Source organism: Canis lupus, chromosome 5 (assembly GCF_048164855.1).
Source record: "Canis lupus baileyi chromosome 5, mCanLup2.hap1, whole genome shotgun sequence".
Classification (NCBI taxonomy): domain Eukaryota; kingdom Metazoa; phylum Chordata; class Mammalia; order Carnivora; family Canidae; genus Canis; species Canis lupus.
In genome coordinates, this window is record NC_132842.1 from 84,857,490 (window position 1) to 84,884,779 (window position 27,290).

Here is a 27,290-nt window from a genome sequence, read left to right on the forward strand (position 1 = left end):
TCGATGTACAAAACAAGGTTTACTTAGAAGCAGGAGTGCTACCCAGTATACAGTACAAACTCGGGGATCAACAAGCCTGGGAGCCGCGGCCCCCCAGGGAGGGTCTCCTTCGGGGTCAGAGCTGCCCTGGGAGAGCAGCGGGGCCTGAGGTCGTCCCGGGGCGGCCCACCAGGGGGCAGACACGCTCCACCGCCTCGAGGCCGGGGGCAGGGGCAGGGCAGGGGCAGGGCAGGGGCAGGGGCAGGGGCAGGGCAGGGGCAGGGCAGGGGCAGGGGCAGAGGCAGGGCAGGGGCAGGGCAGGGGCAGGGGCAGGGGCTGCCGGGCAGCCGGACGTCGGACTCCAAGGGAATCCTGGTTTCTGGGAAGCTCTTTCTCCTCGTGGCACTGGCTGGACTCGCCTACCGTCCAGAGCTCAGATCCAAGTCCAGCCCCGAGTCCAGTGGAATTTTCAACAAGGGATCCAAGTACCCGGGACCCGGCTGGCTTGTCCAGGAGCCCCCCACCCCACCCCGTTCCTTCCAGAATTCGGTCAAGGCCGCACGCGTCCGACTGTCCATCCGTGCTCTGAAGGACTCCGGGTGCGTGTCTGGGGGAAGGGGCCTGACCCGTTAACAGGAAAGAATCCTGGGACAGAACTGCCGGTTTCAGCTGCTTCGGGCCGGCCGGACGACCCAACAACACGGCTCCACAGACCAACAGCACACGACAGACACACGGACACAAGACTGGCTCTCGGCGTCCCGCGTCCCCAGGAGACCCCGGCAGGCAGAGCACCCCGGCGGCCCCGCAGGCTCCCTGGGGCTCCAGGACCAGCAAGGTGGGGGTGCTGAGGCCAAGAGGAGCCTCCTCGGAGGCGGGGGCTGAGGTAGGAGGAGGGAGACTGTGGGCCTCAGTCATCTCCGGTTCCTGGAATTCCCTCGGGGAAGCCGGCACCGAGGGAGGCGGGAGGCGGAGGCGGGAGGCGGGGCTGGAGCCGCAGGTGAATCCGTGACGGTCAAAGCAGAGACCAGCGAGCTCCGACTTCCGCTTGGTCATTTTGCTGGCTCCTCCGCCTGCACGGTGCTTTTCTTTTTCTTCTTCTTTTTTTAATTGCCGGGTGTTAAAATCGGAAGATTTCTGGTTGGAGGTTGGCCGTCTTGCCCCAACCGGAGCACTCGCGGGGGCTGCTTGGCTGGGCCCTCTGAGTGTCTGATTCCCGCCGCGTGCAGGAGGTAAAGCTGGCAGGCACGGATCCGGGGGTGCTGCAAGCTGCACCCGGGGTCCCCCGTCCCCTCCCTGCACGGAACCATCTGATCAAGGACACCCCCCGCCCCCGCCATGCTGGGACCGTCCTATAGTCTCAGCATCAGGCTAAAGCACTGCCCCTTCTCCATGGAAGGCAGGATGCGGGCCTCCCAGGAAGCCAGGGCTGCACAGAGCCCAGGGATTTTTTTTTAAAGTAAAAAATTACAAAAATAAGGGCTCTAGAAGCTGAACTCGCAGGACCAGCTGGGGCGGGGGGGCGGCACTCAGAGTGGCAAGGGCTGGCTCCAGGCGGGCCGGCATGCCCACGTCCAGCTAGCCTCCCGGAGGGACGCACACCACGCCAGGAGCGCTTTCCCACAATTCTCCCTGCCTCACCCTTCTGCCAGCAGATGAGAGGAAGGCTGAGGCTGTGGGGCCACTAAAGGAATTTGGCCCAGAAAGAGCCAGAGTCCTGGGGGGTGGGGGCCTAGAAGGCCCAGGAACAGCCCACCTGGGCTGTGACACAGCTCACGCCAGTCTGGCTAACTGGACTTCATGCCAGCGTCAGGCACACCAAGGGGCAGGGGCTTATCCTCTGGGTTCTCCAGCAGAGTCTCTAGAGCCCCTGGCTGGAACTGAAACGGGCACTCCTCCTGGGAGAAGGGGACCTGCTGGTCATCTGGGGAGCTGGAGGGGCCGGCATCCACGTCCCCCGTCGTGTGGCTGGCCTGGGAGGAGCACTGAGGGCCGTGGTCGGAGCCGCTGCTGCTGCACACGTTCACGATGCACGTGACGTTGACCTGGGTCCCGTGGCCGCCGCACGAAGGCTCTGCCGAACATAAGACAGGAGAGGGCGGTCAGTGGGGGGTCTTGGGGCGCAGGAGGTCTCCGAGGCCTGTCCGCTGCCCAGGAGACAGGTTTAAGACAAAAGGGTCCGGAGCGCCAGGCCAAGAGCCGAGAGGCCACGGTGCCCAGCTCTGCTGTGTGACCTCGGGCAAGTCACTTCCCAGCAACTCATCCCACAGGTGGGAGGAGCCCATTACGTAAAGCAGGTGAAGGGGCCCAAGAACAAAACCTACTCCCCACTAGAGTCAGAGAAGGGAGCCGGACCGTAAGCGGGCGTTACAGACCCGGGTCACGCAGCGGACAAGGACTATGAGGAGTCCCCTTCGGGACCGCAGGCAGCCTCAGCAGTCCTGGCCACACCAACCAGGAAAAGGCGAGACCCCTCTGTCACCGGCTCCTTGTCCACTTGCAGTAAAGTCAACACCAAAGGGTTTGGAAATCGCTCCCTCGTGGAGCTGAAACATTGACCTTGAGTGTCCCCACCAGCTGGGGGCGCTGGATGCTGGGTGTAAGGGGCTGCATGCACCACGCCCCCCTACGAGGAGAGCTGCTCCTGCTCTTACTGCGGGGCCCGGCCAAGCACCCAGCCACGCCTGCTGTCAGGGGCACCCGGGGTGGCCTGGGTGTCTGTCTCCAGCTCCTGGGAGCCTGAAAGCAGGAGGGAGCGGGGAGTGGCTCTGCTCGGAACAGCCCCAGACAGGCCAGGGGAGGGACGGCTGCACTAAGGGGGCAGAAGGAAATTTCCACCCTGAGCCACCACAGCATCCAAATGTCACTCGGTCACCACGGCCTTTGCACACAGTGACTGAGACGCTGCAGGGGCGGATGGGGGACGACACGTGGGCACCACCGCACGTTCCCATGGTAGCGAGAGATGTGGGGGCGGGAGGAGGGGGGAGCAGAGGTGACACCCGAGAGCTGGGGGGACAGAGAGCAGGGGCAGAGGGTAGGAGGGGCGGGAGACATGGTCGGGGTCCACCTCCAGGCCACAGCGGAGGCCACACCAGGAGGACTATGGAAGACCTGTCGCTAGGAAATCAGAAAGATGATTCCAAGACTCAAAGGCCAGGAGTTTCTCTTTGGAGTCTCAGGCGCTCATCCAGTGAAGGTTTAGGACCACGGGCCACCCGTTCCATGGGGAGCTCTCAGGCTGGGGTGGGGGCACCAGCAAGGCATCCCAGTGATGAGGGCGGGAGGGGCCGGCGCCCCCGGGGTGGGCACCTCAGTGTGTGAGGCAGCCGGGGAGGGCGCAGACCCAGAACCAGGCGGCAGGGAGGCAGAGGCCGCAGCCCCGCCAGCCAGATGCCCTGCTCATCCGCAGCTGAGGAAGCGGAGGCTCAGCAGGGTTAAGGAGCCCGTTCAGATTCCCAAGGCACCAGAGCGGCCAGGGAGGCGTCCTGGGAGGACCCGACCCCTGCCGTCCCCTGACCTCCCACCAGCAGTGGGAGACGGACACGCAGGCCCGTGGACTTCACCTGCCCCTGCAAAATACACCCAAGGGAGCCCCAGGCTTTCGGGGAGGGGGCAGGACCTCCCTCCAACGGGGGCACTGAGGCTTCTCCCCATGGGTGACCCCGTCACAGACCAGGTCCAGAGCAAAATACATTGTGTAAATGGGGCCTGGGCTTCTCCAGAACCCATGAGGTCCCCACAGCCCTGATGCCTCAGGCCCATAGGGACTGGGCGACGGGCCACAGTGAGTGGAGCCCTGGAGACACCACTATTCACGCAGCTTTCCACCTGCGTGGAAAGGGCTCTGGATCCTGAGAGCCCAGGGGGATCTCCTGCCTCTGACTAGCTGTGTGTCCTGGGACGAGCTCCTGAGCCTCCCTGGGCCTCAGGATCTACATCTGTCAAATGCAATAGGTTTTAAGATAACACTATATAGTAGTATTTAATAGATAATTCAGATGCTATATAATAAACATAGAATGCATCATGATGCTGTGATGTTAGGACACGTAACACTTATACGCCATAACACACGGGAAAACCCCTTCCTGGATATCGGGGACTCCAAGGACGAGCTGGGATTGTCTACAAGGCCCAGGAGGCGCACAGAGTGGGGGATGGAGCCAGGTGGGCTCCCACCTCTCACCTGAGCTGCTGGAGCTGGCCTGCGCCTCCCCAGACCCATGGGCCTTCCCGGTGCCTGGCGCCGGCGGCTGGGCCCTGGGGGGCGCCCTCCCGTCCGCGGAGCTGGCTGCGCTCTCCAGGGAGCTGCTGCTGGAGCTGGGCGCCGTGGTCAGCAGGTGCTGCTGCTCGGGGCCGGGGCCGCCGTGGGCCTTATCGGCGGGCAGGTGAGGCTGGAGAGGCGGGAGACAAGGGGGAGCGGTGAGCGGGGCCAGCTCCCCTCCTCCCCTGGGCACCCCAGCAGCACTTGTGACATCAGCGGGCGGTGGCCGTGGTTCACGCGGCGCTTCAGCCCGCCGCTGCCTGTTCCCTCCATGCCCTGCTCCCCAGACGCGGGGTTCTGTGTGGTTTCTGGGATCAGCATCTGGCTGCCCTGGGTGTGCGAGCCGCGGGTGGGGGGGGGGTGACCGTGGCCCCGTCCGCCAGAGCCCTAGGGGCAGTGCAGGACTCTGCGCAGAAGGCAGGCGAGGCCCAGAGGAGGACGGGACTTCCCGGCTCCCGTGGGAGCCCTGCTACTAGGCCCCCGGGGGCTCGGCCGCATCCCTAGTGCTCCGTCCTGGATCAGGGCGCGTGTCCTGCAGGGGACACTCAGCAGCATCTGGAGACGCTGTTGGCCCGTTGCTCCCGAGAAAGGACGCGGCTGGTGTCCCGCGGGGAGAGGCCTGCAGTACGGCTGAGGGGCCCGTGCAGGGAGTCCCCGACGCGACAAGACGGGGAGAAAGCTCGGGGGGAGGTGCTGGGACTCTGTCCTCGTCCCTACGCTGGGTAAACACTGTGCCCCACCTGCCCCGTCGGGGTTACAGCCCGTCCAGCGCCCACTCCCCCCCCCTTCAGGCTGGGAAAGCGCCCGGGCCTGCGACGCTGCTCCAGCCAGAGAGACGAAGAAGGCCGCCAGGGCTCCAGGGACACCGTCTGACGTCCTGGTAAAAGGCCTGGTGGCTGGCGGGCACTGCCCCCTCCGCCCACCGCAAACCCGGCGCTCACGTACAAAGGGGGGACCACGACTTCACGGGTGAGGCCCCACGCAAGAGGACACGTGTTGCCGCAGGGGGCAGAGCTGAGGGCCGCAGTCTCCCGCAGGGACGCGGCTACCGGTCCCGCAGCTGGCAACCCCTCGACCCTCCACAGTGTGAGAAAAATAAGGCCCCTCCGCTTTAGGTGGCTTGCGACGGCGTGCCTCCCCCACCAGGAGCCCACGGCCCAGGTTCGGCTCCAGCAGAAGCCCCCACAGACCCTACTTCGTAGAAAGATCAAAGGCGAGCAGCTTTGGTGGAAGTGAGGGCAGGACGCAGGGCCCAGAACCCCAGCCTCCCTCTCAACCCCAGGCCAACCCCTCCCAGCCCCCTGGACCCGGGGAGGGGGGTGGGGGGGCAGCATGGGGGTGCCCCACTCTCTGATGTGGCCCTGCACGGCCGCCTGACCCTGAGGACGAGCACGGGCTGGCTGGCCTTCCCTCCGCCCACAGGGCCAACACGGACACAGGACACACGGACCTCCAGAATCCACTGCTCCCCCAGGCAAGCCAGCCCAGCAGGAAGGGGAGCAGGGGAGCGGGGAGGAGCAAGGGGAGGAGCAAGGGGAGGGCAGAGGAGCACTCACCACCTTGGCTTCTCCCTGGAGGCAGAAGGGCTTCTCTGCGGAGAAGAGAGAGGGGGTCACATCAGGGACAGTGGCTTCCTCGGGCCACACAGGCCATAAGGAGGGGGAGCACAGGGCCCAGGCACAGCCGTTCAGAGAAGGCCCAGCCCTGGGGCGGTGATCACCCCCGGACGAGGTACACGGGGGCCCCGGCCCGCGCCCCTCCGCGGCACCAACCACTTCTCTAGCGCCCGCTCTTCGTTCCCGCTGTGCCCTCACCCTCGGGTGCCCTTCCTGTCCTGTACACATCTACCCGTGGAAATCCGCTGCGGCTCACATGCCTCCTGCCCCAGAAGCCCAGGAAGATCCCCAGGATTTCCAGACAAGACTCCCAGACTGCCGGGGCCCCCGGGTGGCTCGGGTGCAGCATCTGCCTTCTGCTCAGGGCGTGACCCCGGGGTCCCGGGATCGAGTCCCGCATCGGGCTCCCTGCATGGAGCCTGCTCCTCCCTCTGCCTGTGTCTCTGCCTCTCTCTCTGGGTCTCTCATAAATAAATAAAATCTTAAAACAAATAAAAAAGAACCCCAGACTGCCACCCCCTGAGACTGCTCTGATGGCATCGTGTCTCTTAGCAGGTGAGTTAGCGGCAGTGCCTTCTGCCCCAGGCTCCGAGCTCCACGGACCAGAGCCTGCCGTTTCCAGCTCCATCTGACCCCCAGGGCTGTGCCCAGTGCTGGGGTCACAAGAGGACCCAGAAGAGCCTCCAGAACAAATGGATGAAACCATCAAAGAGGAGGGAATGAAAGCTTACTCTTCTTCTGGGTCACGATGACGCAGTTCACCAGCCCTATTAGCAGCAGACCCAAGGTCGTCACACCTACAATCAGTCCTACAAGGAAAAAGAGAAGCTCAAGACAGCTGCAGACAGCGAAGGCCGGCACCAGGGGCTGGGCAGCTGAGTCAGTGAGCAGGGGTGTCCGGGGGTCACGGGAGGGGCAAGCCCAGTCGGAGGCTCTCCAATTTAATTACACGACAAACCAGCCCAACCAGGCACCAAACTAAACGTGTGTGTCGGCCACATTCGTCCCCGGGGTCACCAGTTTGAGCTCTGCAGCCCACGTAGTCTTCACCCCAGAGGGAAGCCCATGAGGTGGCCCAGCCCTGTCCCCATTACTGAGACCACCTGGGAGCCCCTCTGCCCTGGCGGAGAAAACGCTGACGCACCCCCCTACCCGCGGTTCTCAGCAGTGACAGCCCCGGGTCTCGGGTCTCAGCAGAGGCCACGTCTCACCACCACCTGCGTCCAGGACAGACGCAGCGGGCTCTGGGGGGGGGACCCTGAGACAGAAGGGAGGGAGGCGGGAGGCTGACCGAGCCCTCCGAGGCTTACCGATCGGAAGCGAGATGTCGCCTGTGCTGAGCCCTTCGGCCGGGGGGCTGGGGACCGCCGGGAACAGAACGGAGGTCCGAGGAGGCGTGCTGGGTCCTGGCGTTGGCTCCGCGGGCCGGGGCTGCGTGGACCCTGGCTGCCGCGTGGAGGCGGGGCGCGGGGCCGTTCTCACGGTGGGGGGCGCAGGTGAGCACACCGCATCCACGCTGGCGTTGCCAGGGACGGCCACCGAGCTACAGCTGCGGGCAACACAGGCCAGGAGGGCTCGCGTGGCCGGGCTCACTCAGGGCAGCCGGGGACTCCCAGCAGTATCCGTGCCCCCCACCCTCTGGCCTGCCCCCGTGCTGCGCCCGCCCACGCTGGCCTGCAGGGCGAGGCCGCTAGACCCCTGCCGGCTGCGCTGGGACCCGCGCACCCCGCGGCGCAGGACAGAGCCATCCTGGTGGTGGATAAGGCTGCCCGACGCCTCAACCGGAGCCAGCAGATGGGGGATTTCAGGTCCCAGGGCACGGCCGCCCGGGGGCCGCCCTCCCTGCTCCTCCAGAACCAGACCACCGGGCCACTCACATCCGGTGGGGCCGGCAGGTATCTGTGGATGACGTCGTGTTGGAGAACGTCCCTGGGGCACACGGAGCGCACACCACGTCTGACGTTGCAGTTCCTTCAGGGAAAACGTGGAACCCGTCACTAACTCAGTGGAACAAGCGGGCCTGGCCCGGGAGCCCTAGGAGACGTGTGAGGGGCCTGGGGATCTCGGTCTGCACCTCTGCCCCTTAGAACACACACGTGTGCGTCTGACACACGCACACACAGCTGGGCGCTCTGCTGTTTAACCAATTCTAGGGAGCTCCTGGTCTCCAGGATCATGTGGGTTCAACTTCTGGGGCACCAGTGGATCTTCCGGGAGCTTCGGGCTTCACGTGGTCCCTCTCCGGGTCCCGAGGCTGAGCACCCAGGCAGGGGGCGCCTAACCCGGTGTGTGGGCATGGGAGGGGCGGGGAGGGCAGCTGGTGGGCAGCAGGCACCTGGCCGGGGGGACGGCTCAACGCCCCCGAAGGAGAGGCCCCCAGGGTCCCCGAGGCCCCGCCGGCCCCGTACCTGGTTTGGCTACGCCGAAGCCCGGGCGGCACCTGCGCAGGGGTGCGCACAGCCGGCACCCTCCCTGCCTCCTCAGCGTGCAGTACCAGCCCGACTTGCAGCTGCAGATGCGGTTCTGCTCCCGCGTGCAGGCCTGAGTCTCCACTTGGTCTACAAGAGGCGGGGGCAGCCAGGGTCACTGCCCAGGGCCCCCCCAAGACTGCAGGCTCGCTCTCCAGCAGGGTTCCCCCTGCGCCTCCCCCCCACACACACACAGGGAAGGGCTGTTCCTGCAGGCCTCGGGCTCTGGCGCGTGGAAACGCCCCGGGGACCCAGCCCGCCCCCCGAGCCCGCTCACCGGCGCCGCAGCGGGAGCCGCAGCTCAAGCACTCGGGAACCCAGTTCCAGAGCTGGGTGTACGTGCTGTTCTCGCAGCGGGCACACACGGTGTTCGAGGTCTTGGTGCAGAAGAGCCTTGCGTGGGAGCCTGGGAAAGCAAGGGCCGCAAGGGCCGCGGTCAGTGCCCCCCTCCAGTCTGCTGACGCCGGGCCGAGGCCTCCTGGGAAGGGCTCCCGCCCCTCACCAGGCTCTCACATCTTGCAGGCCCCAGCTGTCGCTTCACCTCCAAAGCCCTGAGGCTCATAAAAGGCCCTTTTCCTCTGCTCTTCCCAGATGCCTGGGATTCCATCATTGGAACCGCCTGCTGCTAGTCAATCACACTTGAGTGAGAACTGGTTGGCTGGCTCCTCTCTGATTTATGGTTGGCTAAAATTCTCCGTCTGTGGGTGCGAACCAGCAGGACAACAGCAGTGGGAATGCAGCCCCTGGTTTCCTGTCAAGGACGAGGACGCGGGACTCCTGCGTGCGTGCAGGCAAGGCAAGCCAGGAGACGGGACGGCACTGGAGCCAACCCTGAGCCCATCCTGCCATATGCACTGCTCTGCTAATCCACTGACTTCTTACAGAGCCCCTGCCAGTTAACAGAAAAAGCGTCACTTGTGAGATCTCCTAAAACGGGGGAGATGACAGGTACCTGTGTGCCCACCCGCGCCTCAGGCTAACGGCCCCAAGGCCCTCCAATGGCTTCTGTAGAAAAAAACCTAAACTCTTACCACGGCCCCTGCTAACTTATTCTCTCTGGGCAACACACTGGCCTCACCGTTCCTCAAGTTCACCAGACAGGCTCCCCACCTCAGGGCCTTTGCACGTGCTGTTTCTCCAGCCTGACGGGATATTTGGATAACCCAGTCCCTCACGTCCTGCATGTCTCTGCCCAAGTGTCGCCTCTTCAGAAAGGCCCTCCCTGACCACCACCTATAAAACAGCGTGTCCCGCTCTGTCTCCCTCGGCATCCCCCTGCCTTGTTGTCTCTCTGATAGGAGCACACATGCATTTCCTCCGCTGGCTCGTCTGTGCCTGTCAGATACGCAGCCCACAAGGGTGAGGATTTCGTGTGCCCTGCTCTCTGCTGTCCCGCCAGCACGTAGCCCAGTGCCCGACACCGAGCGGATGCTTCCTGGACAGTACGGGAGTGGACGTATGAATGAACGAGTGCCTGGGTCACCAGGAGTGAGCCACTCTGCTCTCCCAGCCGGGTTAGGCCTCGGCACCCCCTCGCGGGTTCGCCCACACATGCACTCCGCACCCCTGCGTGCCAGGCATCGCGCCAGGCCCAGGATCCCGCGGACGAGCTCACGATCCTGGTTCCGGAGGAGCCCACAGTGGAGGCCAGAGGAAAGGAGGCCACGACTGTAGGGGAAGAGCTCCCCTCGGGGGGGGTCGGGGGGCCAGTGGGAGCTCAGAGGAGGAGCCAGATCTGACCAGGCAGGGGGGACAGGCTTCCTGGAGGAGGCTACATCTAAGCTGAGGTCCAAAGGAAAAGTAGGAGCCAACCCAGAGGGGAGGGAGCTGGGAGTTGTGCCAGGAAGAGGGAACAGAATAGGCGAAGGCCCTGCAGCGAGAGGCAGGGCCAAACGGTGAGCTAGAAGGAATTCAGTTAGCCACGCGCCCTCCCTCCCTGCGGGGCACCGGCCCCCACAGGCCCAGCCCTCACCAGGCGGACACATGCTGCAGCACATCTGGGTCCTCTGGTCGAAGTACTCGCTCTGCTGGCATGAGCTTCCCAGCTCCGGATCCGGAACGTAGGGGAGCTGCGTGGCCTGGAAGAGGGAAGGCAGGACAGCCATGAGCGTGGCTACCCGACGGCCACCCTGGGGCCCTGCTGGGGCTCCGCTGACGTGGGGGCTTCTCCCCCTGAGGGAAAGATAGGCGGAGGGTCCCCACCCTCTGCTGCCTCCTCTCCCTCCCTCAGTGGCGGCTGAGCCCCTGGCCGGAGCCCGAGGCGGCTCCCAACACTCCAGGGACAGATACGAGGCCCCCACGCTGCCCACAGGGCAGTGGCTTCAGCCACAGAGGACCACGGTGCTCAGCACAAAGCAGCCCTCCGCCCAGGATGCCTCCTATTCCCTTCTGCCCCGGGAATCGCCCCTGGGTGCTTCCAACTGAGTGCTGCCTCCTCCCTCCAGGAAGTCCTCCCTGACTCCCCCAGGCTGTGGCAGGTTCCTCCCCCTCTGGGCTCACTCTGACGTGGGGCAGGTGGGCGCACGGACCCCCGTGCTTGTATGCACACATCCACGTGGATGTGCCTGCACACGCATGCACGCACCGCAAACATCCTCGAGGCAGGCACGCAAACCACAGCCCCAGCATCTCTAGGCCCTCAGACTCCAATGCAGGGCTCGCAGCACAGGGTTGGGGCCCAGCGGACGACTGCTCTCGGTGACAGCAATGACAGGTCCCCCGTGTGAGCACGTGTGCGGTGCCAGGTGCGGGTCCGAGCGCTGCAGGGGCTCTAGCCCACGGGCCCTACGGCAGCCCACTCGGCCCCCTCGTACCGGCCGCCCCCCCCAGGGCTGGGCCTCCCGGCCCACAGGCCTCTGCCCCAAGGCCTCCTCCGACAACAGCCCATCCCCAGCCCACGGCCGCCCCGAAGGACCTGGGAGCCCGGGTCCCAACCTCCCCTGGGGCCCCAGCACACTGGCTGCGCCCCGCATGGGTGCCCTGTGAGCCTGCGGGGTGGGGGCAAGTCGCGATCCCCCCGCGGGTGTGGGGGCTCCAGGGCGGCGCCCCTCCTGGGGGGCACCCGGCAGCGGCCTCCCCGACCCACCTCCGGCCTGGCCCGGCACCAAAGTCCCCGCGGTGACGCCGGGAAGGCACAGGTGGCGGCGACGGTGGCGGGCACCCTGCTGCCGACACAGGGCCTAGAAAGGGGACATCCGTGCCTGTGGCTGCACGTGTGCACACACGTCCACGCGCACACACGCTCCTCACAGTCCCCCGGTGGGCTGCGGGCACCGGGACAAGAGGGGACAGGACGGGGCCATCAGGGGGCCGCCGTCGGGGTGAGGCACCCGCAGTGCCCCAGACCCGGGGCCCAGGAGCCCTGCGTCAACCAGGGACAGAAAACAAGCAAAGAAGCCCCCCTGGCGGCACACACAACACCCGACACCCACCCCCACGGACAGCAAGCGCTGGGGGCCCTGGGCACAGAGGTCCCACCCTCTGCAGCGCCCCGGTCACCCGCTCCCTGGTACCAAGGGCGGGGGGCAGCCCCGAGCGCAGGGGGGCCCCTTCTACCGCTCACGTGGGGCCGAGAACCCCCAGAATCCCGACCCTCAGGGCAGCTCCTGCGCAGCCCCAGGCCTGTCCCCGCCCGAGGGGGAGGATTTCCTGTCAGGGTCCAAAGTCCTGCCGGGAAAGGGCCCGCCCGTGGCGGCCAAGGCTGCGCTCCCCGCCCCAAGGGTTCCCGCCCCCTGCCCCCCACCGTCCCCCTGCCCCCCACCGCCCGAGGCCTCCCCTCGAGGGTCTCTTCCTGTAGATTCTGTACTGAGCATCCTTCCCGACACTTCCTCCTGCTGGCGCCCGGGTCAGCCCCCCCTTGAGCAACCTCCAGGCCTGTGGATCCTCTTGGACAGAAGAGAAACAAAGCCAACCGCGGCCCCGTCACGGCTTAACAATGAGGAACAGAAAGCCCCTCGCAGAGCAGAGGAGCAGGACGAAAGGTCACTCCCCGCCCTGTGGAGCAGCGGCCTGGGGCGGCCTGGGGGGGCCTGGGGGGGCCTGGGGCCGGGCACGCCCACGCCCACCTCCACCTCCCTCCAGGCCCCCACAAGGTGGCAGCGGCTCTGGGGACACGGGCCAGTGGAAGCTTCTCTATCCCTCCGCTGCTGTCGCAGGGACTCAGACCCACAGATCACCCACCCACACGGCAGCTCTGACATTTTAAAATGAGGAAATAAATTGGATAGTACTCAATTTACTCAGCAGTTTAGCAAACCCTATTTTTCAACATACAAGGTTTCAGGTAAAAAGCTGGAAATCACTGATGACTGTTAATCACTCATTTAACTGGCAGGCAATGTGACCCAGTGTGGTGATGGGGAGAGAAGGGGAGGGGTGGGCGGGTGGATGGGATGGGTAAATGAGAGGGAGAGGAGGGAGGGAGGGGAAGGGGGAGGGGAGGGGGGAGGGACAGGAGAGGGAGAGGTTGGAGGGAAGGAAAGAGGGAGGGAGAGAGATAGAAGGAGGGAGGAGGGAGAGGTGGGAGGGAGGGGATGGGGAGGGGAGGAGGGAGAGGAGGGAGGGAGGGGATGGGGAGGGGAGGAGGGAGAGGAGGGGAAGGAGAGGAGGAGAGGGAAAGGTTGGAGGGAGGGAAGGAGAGAGGGATAGAAGGAGGAAAGGAGGGAGGGGAGGGAGAGGTTAGAGAGGGGAGAGAAGAGGAGCAAGGGGAGGGTGAGATAGGAGGGAGATGAGGGAGGGAGGGGAGGGAGGGGAAGGGGGAAGGAGGGGGGGAGAGGAGGGGAGGGGGGAGGAAGGGGAGGGGGAGGGAGCGGAGGGGGAAGGAGGGGGGAAGGAGGGGATGGGTGAAGGAGAGGAGGGGAGGGGGGAGGGGATGGGGGAGGGAGAGGAGGGGAGGGAGGAGGGGATGGGGAGGGAGAGGAGGGGAGGGGGGAGGGGATGGGGAGGGAGAGGAGGGGAGGGGGGAGGGGATGGGGAGGGAGAGGAGGGGAGGGGGGAGGGGATGGGGAGGGAGAGGAGGGGAGGGGGGAGGGAGGGGAGGGGGTTGGGAGGGCCCATCTAACATACAATGTATGAGGCACATCTGATGTGCAAAATAGGGATGGAAAGCAGCAAAGCCACCTCCTTGGTCTCCCACAAGTTCTAGGCCATTCCAGAGGCTGGTGGCTGCTGTGGGCCTGGGCAGGCTGGCGGGTGGGCCACGTCCGGGCCTGGCCACCCCCTCCACAGGCCTCAGGCCTCCCACCAGCCCCAGCAGCTCCCTTCTCTCTGCTCAACCCGGGTTCCCTCCTCCCAGGACAGGAGAAACCTGCAGAAGGAGCACCTGCTGCCTCCCAGGAGCAACCGTGTGCCCAGATCCGGGGTGGGGGGGGGCGGTTCTCCCCGCAAGGTCCACAGCCCAGCTGCTCAGAGGGGAGGGGGCATGCCCGAGCCTACAACAGGACCCGCACTCCTTGCTGCCCCCTCCCCTGCCTCCTTCTCTAACGAGGGCCCCAGAACAGGCACCCAAGTTTCCCTTCTCCCCTGACACAGACTCAGGACCCCCAGGGCCCCCCCAAACATGTGGCCTCCATCACTCTTCCGGGTTCTCTGCTTTGGCCCTTGGAGGAAGACCAACCGCGGGGTATTCAGTAAGCACCTACTATGTGCCGGCCGGGTGCAGGGCTATGGAACCCTCCCTCCACCCCAAGGGCAGGCGGGCGAGCGCCCATCTCACAGCTTAGGGAGGTCATGCCATTTGTCTGAGGTCATCCAAGAAGGCTGGGGTGGAGTTGGGTCCTGCCTCTCGTCCTGGTCCTGCCAGAGGAACCTCTGGTCTCCCCCTCAGGACTGCAGATGCAGACGGAGCGACACCCTCGTCCCGGGGTCACTGCGGCGCCGCGCCCCGTCCATCTACCTCCGCGCCCAGCAGGCACTGGGGCCCTGGCTCACCGGGCACACAGGGTCTCTAACTCGGGCTCTTTCCTTTGTTTTCTTTTCTTTTAAGATTTTATTTATTTATTTGAGAGATAAAGACAGACAGAGAGAGAGAGAAAGCACGAGGGGGGGCAGAGGGAGAGGGAGCCGCCCTGCTCAGCAGGGAGCCCTGAGCAGGGAGCCCGTAGGGCTCCGTTTCTGCCTCACACATCATCACCACAGGCCCCGTCCTCTGCCCTCAGCTCCGGCCTGTTTCCCAGGAGCCTCGGTACAGGCGGGTCTTCCGCAGCTGCAGCCCGTGGGACACCTGCCACCTGAGCCGGGGCTCCCCCCTGGCGGGCAGGGGCAGGGCGGGGCGGGCGGCGGGGCGAAGGCACAGCCCAGCAGGAGCAGGAGCCGCGTGCCAGGCGCAGGCAGACCGCGGGGGCCCAGGCAGGGGCGGCGGCGGGGCCCAGAGGGGCGGGGCCCAGCCTCCCAGTGACGCTGCTGCACGAAGTCCGGGCGAGCAGCGCACACCCCGCCCCTGCCCTGCCGCCTGCCGCCTGCCAGGACCTGGGGACCATGCTGGGTGGAGGCCAGGCCGCCCCAGCCGCCCCCTCGCCCCGCCCCTCTGGCCCGCACCCACCCGAGAGCTCAGGGCTGTTATTACCCCCGAGTCACAGATGGAAACTGTGCCTCAACGGCCTCCTCGCCTCCAGCCGCGCTTCCTCCCTGGCATCACGGTGCCTGCGTGCTCCGCCCCAGGAAGACTGGATTTCAACCCCCTAGGCCCACCCACAGGTGCCCCCACCCCGTCCCCCTCAGGCACCCCTCTCAGGTGGGCAGGGCCCGCCCTCTCTGCGCCTGTTTCCTGGCCTGGCAACGGTACCTGCGCCTGGCGGGTGCTCTAAGCCCCTTCCAGCTCTGGTCAGAAGGCTCAGGCCCCTCCCAGACCTCAGAGGACCGGGTGGTGAGTGGGTGGCCCGAGAGGCCTCGGAAAGACTGAATGAGCTGGGAGGTGGGGCCGGGGTGTGAGGCCAGGCTGGGGCCGGGGGAGGCCCCAGCCCCTGCCCCTCCTTCCTTGCCCGGGGTGAGGGCAACCTGTGCAAGTGGCCTCTGGGAGCAGAGGGACCCGAGGTGCAGACCCCCGGCATCCCGGGAGGGGGTCTGGGTGCGCGCTGGTCCTGGGGGACGTGTGGGTGTCCCCCTCTCTGAGCCTCAACACCGTCACCTGTAAAATGGTGACACAAGGCCCTGCCCTGCTTCCTCCCGGGGCTGTTGGAGGAGCACAGGCAGGGTCCGGGGACCCCCGGGGGAGCGCTCAGGTCTGCACAGGCCCCAAGTGGTAGCCTTGTGTCAGACGGAGTATTAGAACCGCTCCTTCTGCTTGGTTTCAGCTGAAAATGGACAAGGCGAGGACAAGACTGGGCAGCAAGCTGTGCGGGGCCAGTGCGGTGCTGGATGCCGCCCTGTAAAGGAGGGGGTCCCTGCCCACCTTGAGGCCAAGTGTGGGGAGGCTGACCTGTGACCCTAGGAGTTGGAGGGCCACCCACGCTGACCTACTCCTCGAGGACCGAAGTCAGGAGACGGTGGCAGGCCAGCTGCCGTGACAGTGGCTGGAGGCCCAACTGGGGCAGAGAGGAGGGTCCCACAGGCCAGAGCCAGGGGAACATCTGCAGGGGCGACAGGACCCCAAACAAAGAGCCTGGCTGGGTGGCCAAAAGCCAGGGCCTGGAGGGCGACTAAGTGGCCAGAGGACAGTGTCCGGAATAAGGGGCAGTAGTACGGCTGTGAGCTCCTGACGGCCAGCGGGCCTCAGAACCTGCCAGGGCCAAACAGAGAGCCAGACCTCGCTCGGGCCAGCGGGACTGCCTGTCCCCGCGGCAGCCCCTCCCCTCCTGGCCTCCTCCCCTCCCTCCCCCTGGAGGAGAAGAAACCACAGCGGTGGCACAGGGAGGCGGGGGAGGAAGCACCGGGCAAGGTGGCCGCGCCACCAGGGCCATCAGCCGGGCAGCCCTGCAAGGCGGATTCTGGAGGCTGAGTCAGCGCTCTCTTGGGCAATTGGGCAACCCTGCACCAGATGACTTCCCAGTCTTCCCCGCTCCTGGAGCGGGGCCCCGGCCCCGAATGTACCCCAAGGTGGTGGCCCTCAGTCCCTTCTCCTATTTATAAATAGACAGTGAGAGAGAGGAAGGCCGAGCAGGGGAAGGAGAAGCCGCAGCTGCCGCAGGACACTGTCCTCTGAAAGCTCTGCAACGGGGGACGGAGCCTTCTGCTCTTCCTGCCACCACGTGTGCAATGTCTTTGGGGTTTGTCAAGGCTTTTTTGAGTTTCTGGAGACCCCCCCCCTCCAGCTTAGATGCTAGTATCGTGGGGAAGGGGGTTGCACTCCCAGGCTCCCTGAGGAACGCCCCTGCGTGCAGGGAGGGGAGGAGGAGGGAAGGGGCTCCAGGGAGAAGCTTCGGGCTTTGGGGAGTAGCATGTGCCCCTCGAACCTACCCTGTTCACAGAGTCAGAAAGATGGGGGCAGGGGCGCGGCCCCAGGATAAACACCTGCTGTATACACACGGCACTGGGCACCTCGTGCGTCCCCTCGTTTATCCCCGCACCGACGTAAGTCATCAATGTTACCCCATTTTAGGGATGCAGAAATAGAGGCTTCTGGAGGTTCGACAGTACGTCCGAGAACAGATAGCCAGCAAGGGGCAGACAGCAGCTAGTCACGGCCACGTCTGCTCCGTGTCCTCGGACGGTTTCATGCCCTGTTTCTTGTCCTGCTCCCGAGAGGGACACGACTCCCCTGGGAACACTGAGTGACAAGGCACAGGCGGGCGCATGACTGTCCCGGGGGGCCTCCAGGGCCCCAGGGGCAGAGGTGCAGCCGTGGGAGGGCGGAGGCGCCTGCGGACCCCAGACCCCTACACAGCTGGAAACCATCTTCAAGCAATAGAGAAACCCCATCATTTGCATGGCAGCCCCTGGCCCCGCGGCGCCCGAGGAAGCTGCAGAGCCGTCTGGGGCCCGTCCTTGGGGGCTCGCGGGAGCCCCGGGGACTGCGGGGTGCGGCCACGTCAGGCCGGCCCGAGCTGGGCCCGCGCAGCAGAGGCTCGTCTGCCGTCATGGAGAGGAACAGCATCTGCGTCAGAAAAGGCAGACCACATCACAGGCGGCGGCCCCGAGGTGACACATCCCACTCCCTGCCTCCTGCCTGTGATGTCGCTTCAGAAGTGAGCCCGGGGCAGACAGGAAGCCCAGGCTGGTATCCGGTTCTTGGGGCCGGGCCTTGTGCCGAGTGCCAGCGCTGGACTCGGGCAGGGCGTGGTCGCTGGCTCCTTGGGGGTGGGGGGCACCCCTTTGCACCCCCCTCCCCCCACTGGCCTGCCTGAGTGGCCTCCTCGATCTCCTCCTCGGCTCCTGCCCCCCAGTCCCGGCGTCTCCTCCAGCCACAGCCTCCTTCCTCATGGTCTTTCCAGAAGGACCCGAAGCCACCTGCCCCCAGCCAAGCGTGGCTCGGTTTAAAACCACCTGCTCCACCACCCTCAGGCCTGAGCTCAAGGTCCCCGGGTCTAAGGGTCTAATCCCAGCCCGGCCAATCTGCAGCCTGGGGCCTGTCACCCGTAGGACCGGACAGACAGACGCAGGCCGGCCACACAGGGCCCCGGAGGGCTGAGCGCGGCCGGCAGTGAGCACCCTGTGCCCCCAGGGCTTCTGGTAGGTCCTTGCTCTTGGCTTGGCCCGGCCCGGCCCCTGCACAGGACACAGCAGGCGCCTAACAGATGCTGAACTGTTTAACAGAAGCAAAGGTTTTCATTTCTAAGGAGTCAAAACAAGTTGGAACCAGCATGGGACGGGGAGCGGGAGGCGGGCAGGAGAGGGCTCCCAGGAGGGAGGGGTCTGTCCTCAGCTGGGGAGCCCTCCAGGCTGGCGACCACCATCGCATCCCCGGGGGAGGTTTCCGATCGCCCGCGGTGGGATCCTGGCTCTGCCTCAGTGAGCAGAGGGCTCGACACCGGGGCCTCGGCTGCCCCTCCTATAAAATGGGGGTCCTGCGGGTCCCCCTCCCGGGGGCCGTGAGGACTGAGCGCCCGGAGAAGGCCTGGCCCCACCCCCGCCCCCGGAGGTCCTGCCCCGTGCAGAGCCCACCTCCCGGCACACCGGGCACACCTGACATGAGCGGGTCCAGCCCCGCCAGGGTCTCCGAGCCCCGGCCACGCCCTCCCTGTGGCCCCGCGTTGGCTCTGATGGTGACCAGTCACTTGGCTCTGGCTGGGGCCAGTCACAGGGCCGAGGGCAGAGGGACCCTGCGTTTCAGGGTGGGACACAGACTCAACTCCGCCTCCCAAGGGCCTCTGTCCCGCGGCCTGTTCCACGGCCCTAGCCCTCCCTGCAGCCCGTGGGGCCCCCTCTGCTTCACTGCCCCTCCAGGCCGTTCTCTAACCAGCAGTGGCTCCCACTGCCCCCACCCCGGACAGCACGTTGAATTCAGACTCCCCCTTACGAGCCAGCAGCACGAGACTTCGAGACTTCATCTGTTTAATAAACGTCAGTCTCTTCATCCGCAGACAGTATCCGCTCCGGGGGCTGGGGTGAGCCGTCAGGAAATAGGACACGGAAAGCGCTGGGCGCCCGGGGTGGGGGCTCGGCGGCTAAGCGGCTGCCTTTGGCTCAGGCCATGATCTCAGGGCCCGTGATGCAGCCCCGCAGCCCGCCTCTGCCCCTCCTCCCTCCTCAACTAAATAGATAAAACCATTAAAAAAAAAAAAAGATGACTATTTAGTAGCCGCTCCCAAGATCGCCGGGGCTGCCACCGTTAGCACAGTCTACGTGTCCCGCTGCTTGCGTTAGCTGGTCCCCCGCGGCCCCCAGCCCCCTGTGCTGTCACTGCTCCTCGCCAGGCTCCCCCCCCCAGCTACAGTCTAGCCACCGCCCTGCCTCCCTCCACGCCCACCCCCTCCTGTACCCACTCATCCCCACCCCGCCCACCCTCAGGGCTCAGCTTTCAGAGGGATCCCCGTGTGGTCATTGCAGGCCGAGGACCTGAGAGAGGACAGGATCAGGGGCAGAGGCAGGGAAGTGACAATAAAAGATGAGGGCAGTGACCAAGGGGCCATCCAGATGGGGGTGATGGCGGGGTGGGGAGGGACAGGAGGGGACAGGAGGCCGCAGCAGCAGGCAAGAGGCTCCCGGAACGAGCGGGACGGAGTCTCTGCGAGCGGGGCTGTGGGTCAGCAGGAGCAAGGCCAAACGGGGGCGCCCAGGATGCCGGCGGTGCAGGGGGCTCCTGCTACCTAAGGTGAGGTGCTGGGAACAGCCCCGCCCCGGAGTCACCGTCAGGTCCACAGTGGGGCCGTGGGAGTGGGGCCACGCGGAGGCCAGGGCTGCGCCCCCCTCTGCCCACAGCCACGATCCCCCACCCCGCACGGCACAGCGCCACCCCCAGCACCTGGGGCCAAAGGACTCTAAGGCAGGGTGGGCCAGGTCCGGGGGCTGAGGGTCGCGCCGGAGGAGAAAGAAAGGGGCCGAGCCCTTCAGAGCCGGAGGCTGAGCCAGGACCAGGCCTCAGAGCCCCGGCCCCGGGCTGCGGTCACGTCGGCAGCCTCTGGCACCTCCCCGAGAAGGCCTCCCACGGACGGCCCAGAAGAGACCGCGCACGGCCCGCCTGTCCCCAGACGCCCCCCGCCCCCCAGGCCCACTCGATTCCCTGAACCCGCGGCCACAGCAGCCGTACCCACCCAGGGCCAAGCTCAGATGGAAACACTCGGTGGGCCACTGTCTGGACAGCAAAGGAAAACAAACAAAAGCCCCTGGGGATTTCTGCTGCGTCTCTGGTCGGCGGCTGGGCCACCAGGGCCCCGGCTCCCGGGTCTGCTGGCCTCTTGAGGACCCAGCGCTCCAGAAACAGACCCGCCCGCGGGGCTTGAAGTCAGAGGGCCCTCCACACGCCCGTCTGCCCCACGCAGGCCCACCCGGGGCCCGGGAGGGGCGTCTGCAGCCTCGCTCTGTGCCCATGTCATCCCCTGGCGCGGGAGACCTGGCTGATGGGCCTTCTCGTTCTGGAGGTGGAGCCAACCGTCTGGGGATCATAAACCTCACGGGTGACACCTGAGACACACCTGTCCCCACCCCTCCACCTCCGCAAAGCCGGACGTGGAGGCCCGAGGCGGTGGCAGGACGGTGTCCCCCTCATCGAGAAAGCAGGGCACAGAGGCCAACCACAGCTGCAGCCTGGGGCCTCCTGGGCAGCTGCTCCCCACCCGGCTCCCCCAGCACCGCTCACATTCGGGGCGGGAGGAAACCTAGTCTTCCGAACCCCGGTCGGTCGGTAAACAGACACTTCCTCCTACTAGGTGCGTCACCCGAGAGCCCCAAACCACAGTGATGTCACCACCCCCACCCCATGACCTCACAACACACTACGGTGGAAAATGACCGTGGGGCCCGGGGGGTGGGCCCTGCCACAGTGCAGCAGAGGGGGGCGATGCCCACAGCCCTGGGCCGCGGAGGAGGCCGGCAGGGCCCCGAACCAGCGCGGAGGGCAGGTGCCCGATGCAGGTGGCAAGGCACTTCTTCGAGGAAGCCGTCGCTCCCCACCAGGCTTCCCTGAACTGGGGGTTCCCAGACAGCCGGCCCTGCAGCGGAGACCCACGGTGCACACGTGCCCACGGTCTCAGCCCCGACGGGCCTGGCTTCCGCACCTTACTAAGGGGCAGGGAGGCAGGGGACCCGTGAATCCCCTTCTGCCTGGAGCTGCTGCATCTCGGAAGCGAGTGGACAGGCAGCCAGGATTCCTCGATGCTAACGGCGCCTGGGTCAGGGAGATGGTTCCAGCAAAGCCAAGGGGATTGAGGTCAGCAGGAAGGCAGTCTGGGAGGCCAAGCCAGGAACAGCGCGGGGTGCTGGGCTCTCCTTCCTGGGGGAACTTCCAAACCCCTCACCCCTCGGCCGTGGCCTGTGGCAAGCATGTGCAGAGCCGGCACTTGCCCGACATCCAAGAGAATGTCAGGGTGGGTAAGGGGGTGGGTCACGGGGTGGGTCACGGGGTGGGTAACGGGGTGGGCGACGGGGTGGGCGACGGGAGGCTTCAGATTGGGATGCCGAGCCCCAGAGAAGCAAAGGACCTGGGCGCCGTCACGCAAGCCCAGGACCGCGCTCGGCTGGGAGCGCTGCTCTCCAGACAGGCCGGGGCTCCTTGCTGGAGCCTCGCTGACTCAGAAGTCCCTCAGAGCCCGGAGAACGGACGGCCTGGCCTCAGACGATCCTCCACGGGGCTCTCCCTCCGCGGGGTTACGAGCAAACAGAAGTTCAGGAGCACAGAGGCGAGAGACGAGGTTTTAGAGACAGCCCGGAAGGCCCATCCCATAGGCGGGAAGGCTGAGGCCGTGGGTCATCAGGGTCCACGGCGCCACACCGAATGTGCCCCCTCGCTCACCCTCAAATGTCATAAAGCACCTGCCATTCTCAAGGACTGGGGGTGGGCCTTACTGACCCCACAGCCGTGGCCGCAAGCTCAGGCCCCGAGCACAGGCGACCGGCCAGTATGGGTGGCCCCAGGGTGGAGGCCGGGGTAGGAAAGGCCGCTGGGCAAGGGTAGGCACACGGGAGGCTGCTCTCGGGGCTCCACCAGGCCTTGGGGCCCCACGGCTCAGGGACAGAGAGACCCCCCTCAGCCAGAGCGCCCCCCAACCCGGAGTCAGGTGAGGCCCTGCAAAGCCACAAACGCGCAAGTGGCCGCTGGGGAGCCGGGGAGCTGGGGGAGCAGGGGGAGCCCGGGGAGCACCTCCGAGCGACCGGGAGCCAGCGCGATGACCACAGAGTCCCCGAGGCGAGGACGCAGCCTGGACAGCGGGCGAAGGGACCGAGCTGAGGGCCCTGTGACTCCGAGGCCTGGGCCCTTCCCCTAAGTCATCAACTCCGCTTCCCCATGGCCAGCCCGGGCGGCCGGAACTCGGGGCGCCGGCACCTCCACCCGGTTCCCGTTCCCCTGGTGGCACCCCGCTCTCCTCCCCAAGCCCCAGCTTCCCTCCCTGCCTGCTTCTGGGCAAGTCACATGCGGACAGGGGCCCTGAGTCACTGCCAGTGGGTGGCCCCGTCACGAGCTCGGGTGGGGATGTCGGGGACAGGAAGGAGCACTCTAGGGAGAGCACCCGCGCCCAGACAGACCCGAGCGCAGCACGAGGCGGAGCCCCGAGAAATACCCCGGACGGAGGGGGACGGACTGGAAGCAGCCCCGCCACCCCTGGCTTCTCACGCTCTTCTGTCTCACCCAGAACACGGGGCGGTTCCGCAGCTCAAGTGAATACTGTCGCCCACGTATTCAACACGTTTGAGCACCTACTGCATGCCGGGCCCTGTTCCAAGCCGCTGGTTCCCGACCAGGGCAATGGGACGTTTACACTGGGGGTGACATCTTTGCCACAACGAAAGGGGGGTGACTAGTGGCGTCGAGTGGGTGGAGGCCAGGGATGCTGCTAAACATCCTACACTCAGGACAGCCCCACAACAGCCACGCGGCCCAGTGTCACGTGTGCTAGGAACCCCGTTCTGGGCTGCGAGCCGAGGGCAGGTCCCTGCCCTCACGATGCTGACGTTCCAGTAGGAAGGAGCAACGGAAGTGAAAGAAATAGGACAGATGACGGGTGTTGCATGAGACCACGGAGCAGAGAGGCGCCTGGGGGGCTCAGTCGGTTGGCTGTCTGCCTTCAGCCCGGGTCACGATTCTGGGGTCCTGGGATTGAGCCCCACGTCAGGGCCCCTGCTTCTCCCTCTCCCTCTGCCGCTCCCCCCACTTGTGCGCTCTCTGGCTCTACCTCTCTGTCAAATAAATAAATAAATAACATATTTTAAAACAAAACAAAGCAGTTCAGGGGAGGGAGGACGCCTGGCGGGGAGCTCTCCTAGGCAGGATGGTCAGAGAAGGGCTCTCTGAGAATCATTTCTTTCAGCAGAAGGAAGTGGAGTGAATGAAACCAGAGGACATCAGTAGGAGGAGCATTCAAGATGAAGGCAGAGGCAAGTGCTAAGGCCCTGAGGTAGGTGTCTGTGTGGCATGCTCAAGGATCAGAAAAGCAGCCAGCATGGCATAAAACTGAGAACTAGCACTAAATGTAACACACGCACACACACACCATGGCTGGCATCAAAATTCCCCCCACCCACCCCACCTAATGCACAACCTTCCTGGCTATGCCCCCAGGAAACACTGGATGGTCAGGACCCTAAAAGGTGCCCCACGCTGGAGAAACACAGTGCTCCAGGAGCCCCTGGGTCAGGCCCCAGGACGGCGGTGAGGGTCACCGGACACTAAAATGCGGGCAGGTTCTCAGCCGTATCTGCTGCAATGCCCTTCACACGCACTCGGCTCTGAAGGAGAGCAAGGTGCACAGACAGGAGAACGGACGGAGGCTCACTGCCGGGGCCCAGCTCACCAGGGCAGGTGGGACAGTGCCCAGGTCCACAACCCCTGGCAGTGGGGCTCCTGCAGGGCTGGAGCATCTCGGGGTCCCCAGAGCCCAGCACCAGGGTGGCCTGGAGAAGGTGTCCACACATGTTGGGGGAATGAATGAGTGGCACCGTGGCAGGGCACCCGGCCGCCTGCCCCGGCCCTGTGCTGGGGTGCCCCACTGCCAGGCCACAGCCTCATCAGCTGGCAGGTGCCCCTCCGGGACGTCGGGCAGGCCAAACGAACATTCCGGGTCAGCACGGACACCACTCAGCCACCTCCACTCCAAAGACCACCATCCCCAGGCCAGTCTGGGAGCCCCCGGCGCTCCCCTAGACTCGAGCTGGCCCGGGCCCTGGGTAATGAAGAGGCACGCAGTGGCCCTGCAGCCTCAGGAGCTGCGGCGGGAGGTGGGCCCCGTCCCCCAGCGAGGAGCAGACAGCCCGACGGCCGGGCCGCCCACCCCGGAGGGTACCGAGTGCTCGCCTACCCTGCCAGCTTTCCTGCCGGTCACTTGCCCGATGCCCGAATGAGAGGAGGGAGTGACGCATCCACGCCAGCCAGCAAACACGGATTTTAAAGGAGGCGAGAGCCCTGGTGGCAAAGCCAGCCTGCCACACCTGCCGCCAGGTCTCCTGGGGGCTCCCTCCTCACAGCCACCTTGCTGAGTTCACAGGGAGCATGCGGGACCTGGGGCAGGGGGGCAGGAGGGGCAGACAGACACAGGGAGGCCAGAGCGACAGGAGCTCCGTGCTCGGGTCCCCGCAGCCCCCGCTCGCCCCCGGCTCTACAGTCCTGGGAAATGTCACCCCATCCCTGGGCCTCGGTTTGCACACCTGCCCCTTGAGGAGGCGCCGTAAGGAAGCCTTCAGTGAGATTCCGAAGGCCGAGGACAGTGCCTGGCACTTAGTCCAAAAAAAAAAAAAAAAGGAGCTACTGTGGGACTACCGAGGGGGAGGAGGACCCCATGGGCCCTGCAGTCCAGGAAATTTCCATCTGTTGAGGTGGGTCAGACAGACTGGATTAAAAGCAGAAGAGAGTCTGTCCTCAGGAGGAGCGAAGAGCAGAAGATCCAGCTGGGAGACCGAGGGGAGGCTTCCCGGGGAGCGGGCCAGGGGACGGGACACGCCCGGGGGATGGGGGGCGAGAGGTGGCAGAGAGAACCCAGATCGCGGCTCACTCCGACCTCGGACGCTCGGGGCAATTTGTGCCTCTGCCGCTGGAGGCCAGAGACAGGGATGGGCAGGGACGGAGGTCCCCCCGCAGGAGGAGCGATCCACAGGGAAGGTCGGGGGGGCAGTGGGGCCAGAGAGCGGCGCCAGGCCGTGGAGCACCCGGGCAGGGACGAGAGCTGGTCCGGAGGGCCCCCACGCTCCCCCAGGACTTGGGCCTGCTCCTCTTCCCCGGGAGCCTCCGGGACCCCAGGGTTCCGGGGACGGACGGCACCTCTCCAGGCCCGGGCCTGTGACTCGCTCCTGCGCTCAGAGCTGGGACACCCTCTGGGGCCGCCCCAGGGCACATCCTGGCACCCACTGCGGGGGAGTCAGTTCTGGTCCCACGGCCTCCATCCTCTGCCCTCAAGAACCGGACTCTAAAGCCGTCTCCAGTCACAGCCAGTGAATCACTCCGCCTCACCACACGAGTCAGTGCCGCCTCCCCCGTCCGCCCGGCCAAGGTGGTCACCTGGGTCGGCACACGGCGCGTCCATCAGCGTAAGGGCACCACGGAAGGCGCGAGGGCACACCGCCTCCCCAACCAGGCCAGGCGGGATTGACGGAAGGGCGCCCCCCATGCCCTTCCATGAAATACAAGTTCTCTGAGCCTCTGTTTGCCTTCTCTGTGAAATGGGGCTACTCTGTCCCACCAGGCTACGGGGACAGCCCCAGAAGGCAAAGGATGAGCAATCTCCTCGCACGCTCCACCTTGCTACTGAGGTGGGTGCAGGTAACGCTGACCAACACCTCCTCCACCTTCCTGGAGTCCCTGAGGGACCCCGGATGCCTTTGATAACACGCCCAGAAGGCCCCCCTCACCTCCTGTGTCCCCAGAACTAAGCCCATGGGGCCCTGAAGACACTGTCTCCTTCCCATCACCCAGAGCCCACAGAGCACAGGCTCTGAAATGGTCCCCGGACACCCCAAGTTGGTCCTGGGGTGGGGGGTCTGTGCAAAGAGTGCGGGAGACAGCCCACGGCCCTCCTGTGCCCTTATTAGGCGCTTACTGCACACCTGGCCCTGTTCTTTCAGGGCGCAGCCCTGGTATTTCTAAGAAAGAGGAAAACCATAGCCCAGAGGAGGAGGAAGTCTGAAGAGGGTGCCCGCGGCCCCAGTGGGGACAGCACCCTGGTATGGAACCACCTGCCCGGTGGGGTGCTGGCTCTAGTGGGGAGCAGCCCGGGGCTGTCCTGGGGACCCGGGTTCGAGCCCCGGCGGCCTTGGGCGGGGTGCCCGGCGGGGGTCTGGGTGCACGAGCCATGGTCGTCTCGCCGGTGGGGGCGGCACCTCGGTTGCCCTGAGCCCCTGCGGGGTGCCCTGGGGTGGGTAGGGGTGGAGGGAGTGCGGGTAGGCACCCTGGGGTGGGTAGGGGTGGGGGGAGCGGGGCCGGGGTGCCCTGGGGTGGGTAGGGGTGGAGGGAGCGTGGCTGAGGTGCCCTGGGGTGGGTAGGGGTGGAGGGAGCGGGGCCAGGGTGCCCCGGGGTGGGTAGGGGTGGAGGGAGCGGGGCCAGGGTGCCCCTGGGTGGGTAGGGGTGGAGGAAGCGGGGCCAGGCGCCCCGGGGTGGGTAGAGGTGGGGGGAGCGGGGCTGGGGCGCCCCAGGGTGAGTAGGGGTGGAGGGAGCAGGGCCAGGGTGCCCCGGGGTGGGTAGGGGTGGAGGGCGCAGGGCCAGAGTGCCCCGGGGCGGGTGGGGTGGAGGGATCGGGGCCAGGGTGCCTCGGGGTGGGTAGAGGTGGGGGGAGCGGGGCTGGGGCGCCCCAGGGTGAGTAGGGGTGGAGGGAGCGGGGCCGGGGTGCCCTGGGGTGGGTAGGGGTGGAGGGAGCGTGGCTGAGGTGCCCTGGGGTGGGTAGGGGTGGAGGGAGCGGGGCCAGGGTGCCCCGGGGTGGGTAGGGGTGGAGGGAGCAGGGCCAGGGTGCCCCTGGGTGGGTAGGGGTGGAGGAAGCGGGGCCAGGCGCCCCGGGGTGGGTAGAGGTGGGGGGAGCGGGGCTGGGGCGCCCCAGGGTGAGTAGGGGTGGAGGGAGCGCGACTGGGGCGCCTCGGGGTAGGTCGGGGCTGGGAGAGCGTGGCCGGGGTGGGTAGGGGTGGGGGGAGCGGGGCCGGGTGCCCCGGGGCGGGGAGGGGAGGGGGAGCGCGGCCGGGGCGCGAGGGCGGCGCGAGGCACCCACCTGGCCGGGCACGGCGCGCCCCGCGCCCCAGAGCTGCAGTCCGGCGGCCAGCAGGGCCCACAGGGCGGCGGGCGCCATGGTGCGGGCGGCCCGGGCGGCCCCGACTGTCGCCCTCGCGCCTCCTCCCCGCGCTCCGCTGCCTCCCGCGCCTCGGACGGAAAGCGAAAGCCGGCGGGCGGCGGGAGGGAGGAGGTGGCGGGGGGGGCGGGGCCTCGAGGCCACGCCCCTCGAGGCCACGCCCCCTCCAGGCCCC

General features: G+C 66.3%; 1 protein-coding gene across 4 annotated transcripts; it reads right to left on the bottom strand.

Annotated features, from left to right (window-relative positions):
• On the bottom strand, positions 1-27,173 carry TNFRSF1B (TNF receptor superfamily member 1B). Of its 4 annotated transcripts, none has more exons than XM_072828315.1 (10): positions 27,038-27,173; positions 10,303-10,408; positions 8,608-8,736; positions 8,271-8,420; positions 7,740-7,833; positions 7,173-7,411; positions 6,594-6,671; positions 5,803-5,837; positions 4,169-4,376; positions 1-2,053 (listed from the first exon to the last, which is right to left on the bottom strand). In XM_072828315.1, the coding sequence occupies exons 1-10, from the start codon at positions 27,113-27,115 to the stop codon at positions 1,767-1,769; spliced, it is 1,404 nt and encodes a 467-aa protein (XP_072684416.1). In that variant the 5' UTR covers positions 27,116-27,173; the 3' UTR covers positions 1-1,766. The 4 variants fall into 4 exon arrangements, with proteins under 4 accessions (XP_072684416.1, XP_072684420.1, XP_072684418.1 ...); XM_072828319.1 differs by lacking the exon at positions 27,038-27,173 and adding an exon at positions 11,416-11,431; XM_072828317.1 differs by lacking the exon at positions 27,038-27,173 and adding an exon at positions 10,915-11,106.
• Positions 27,174-27,290: the final 117 nt, after the last annotated feature.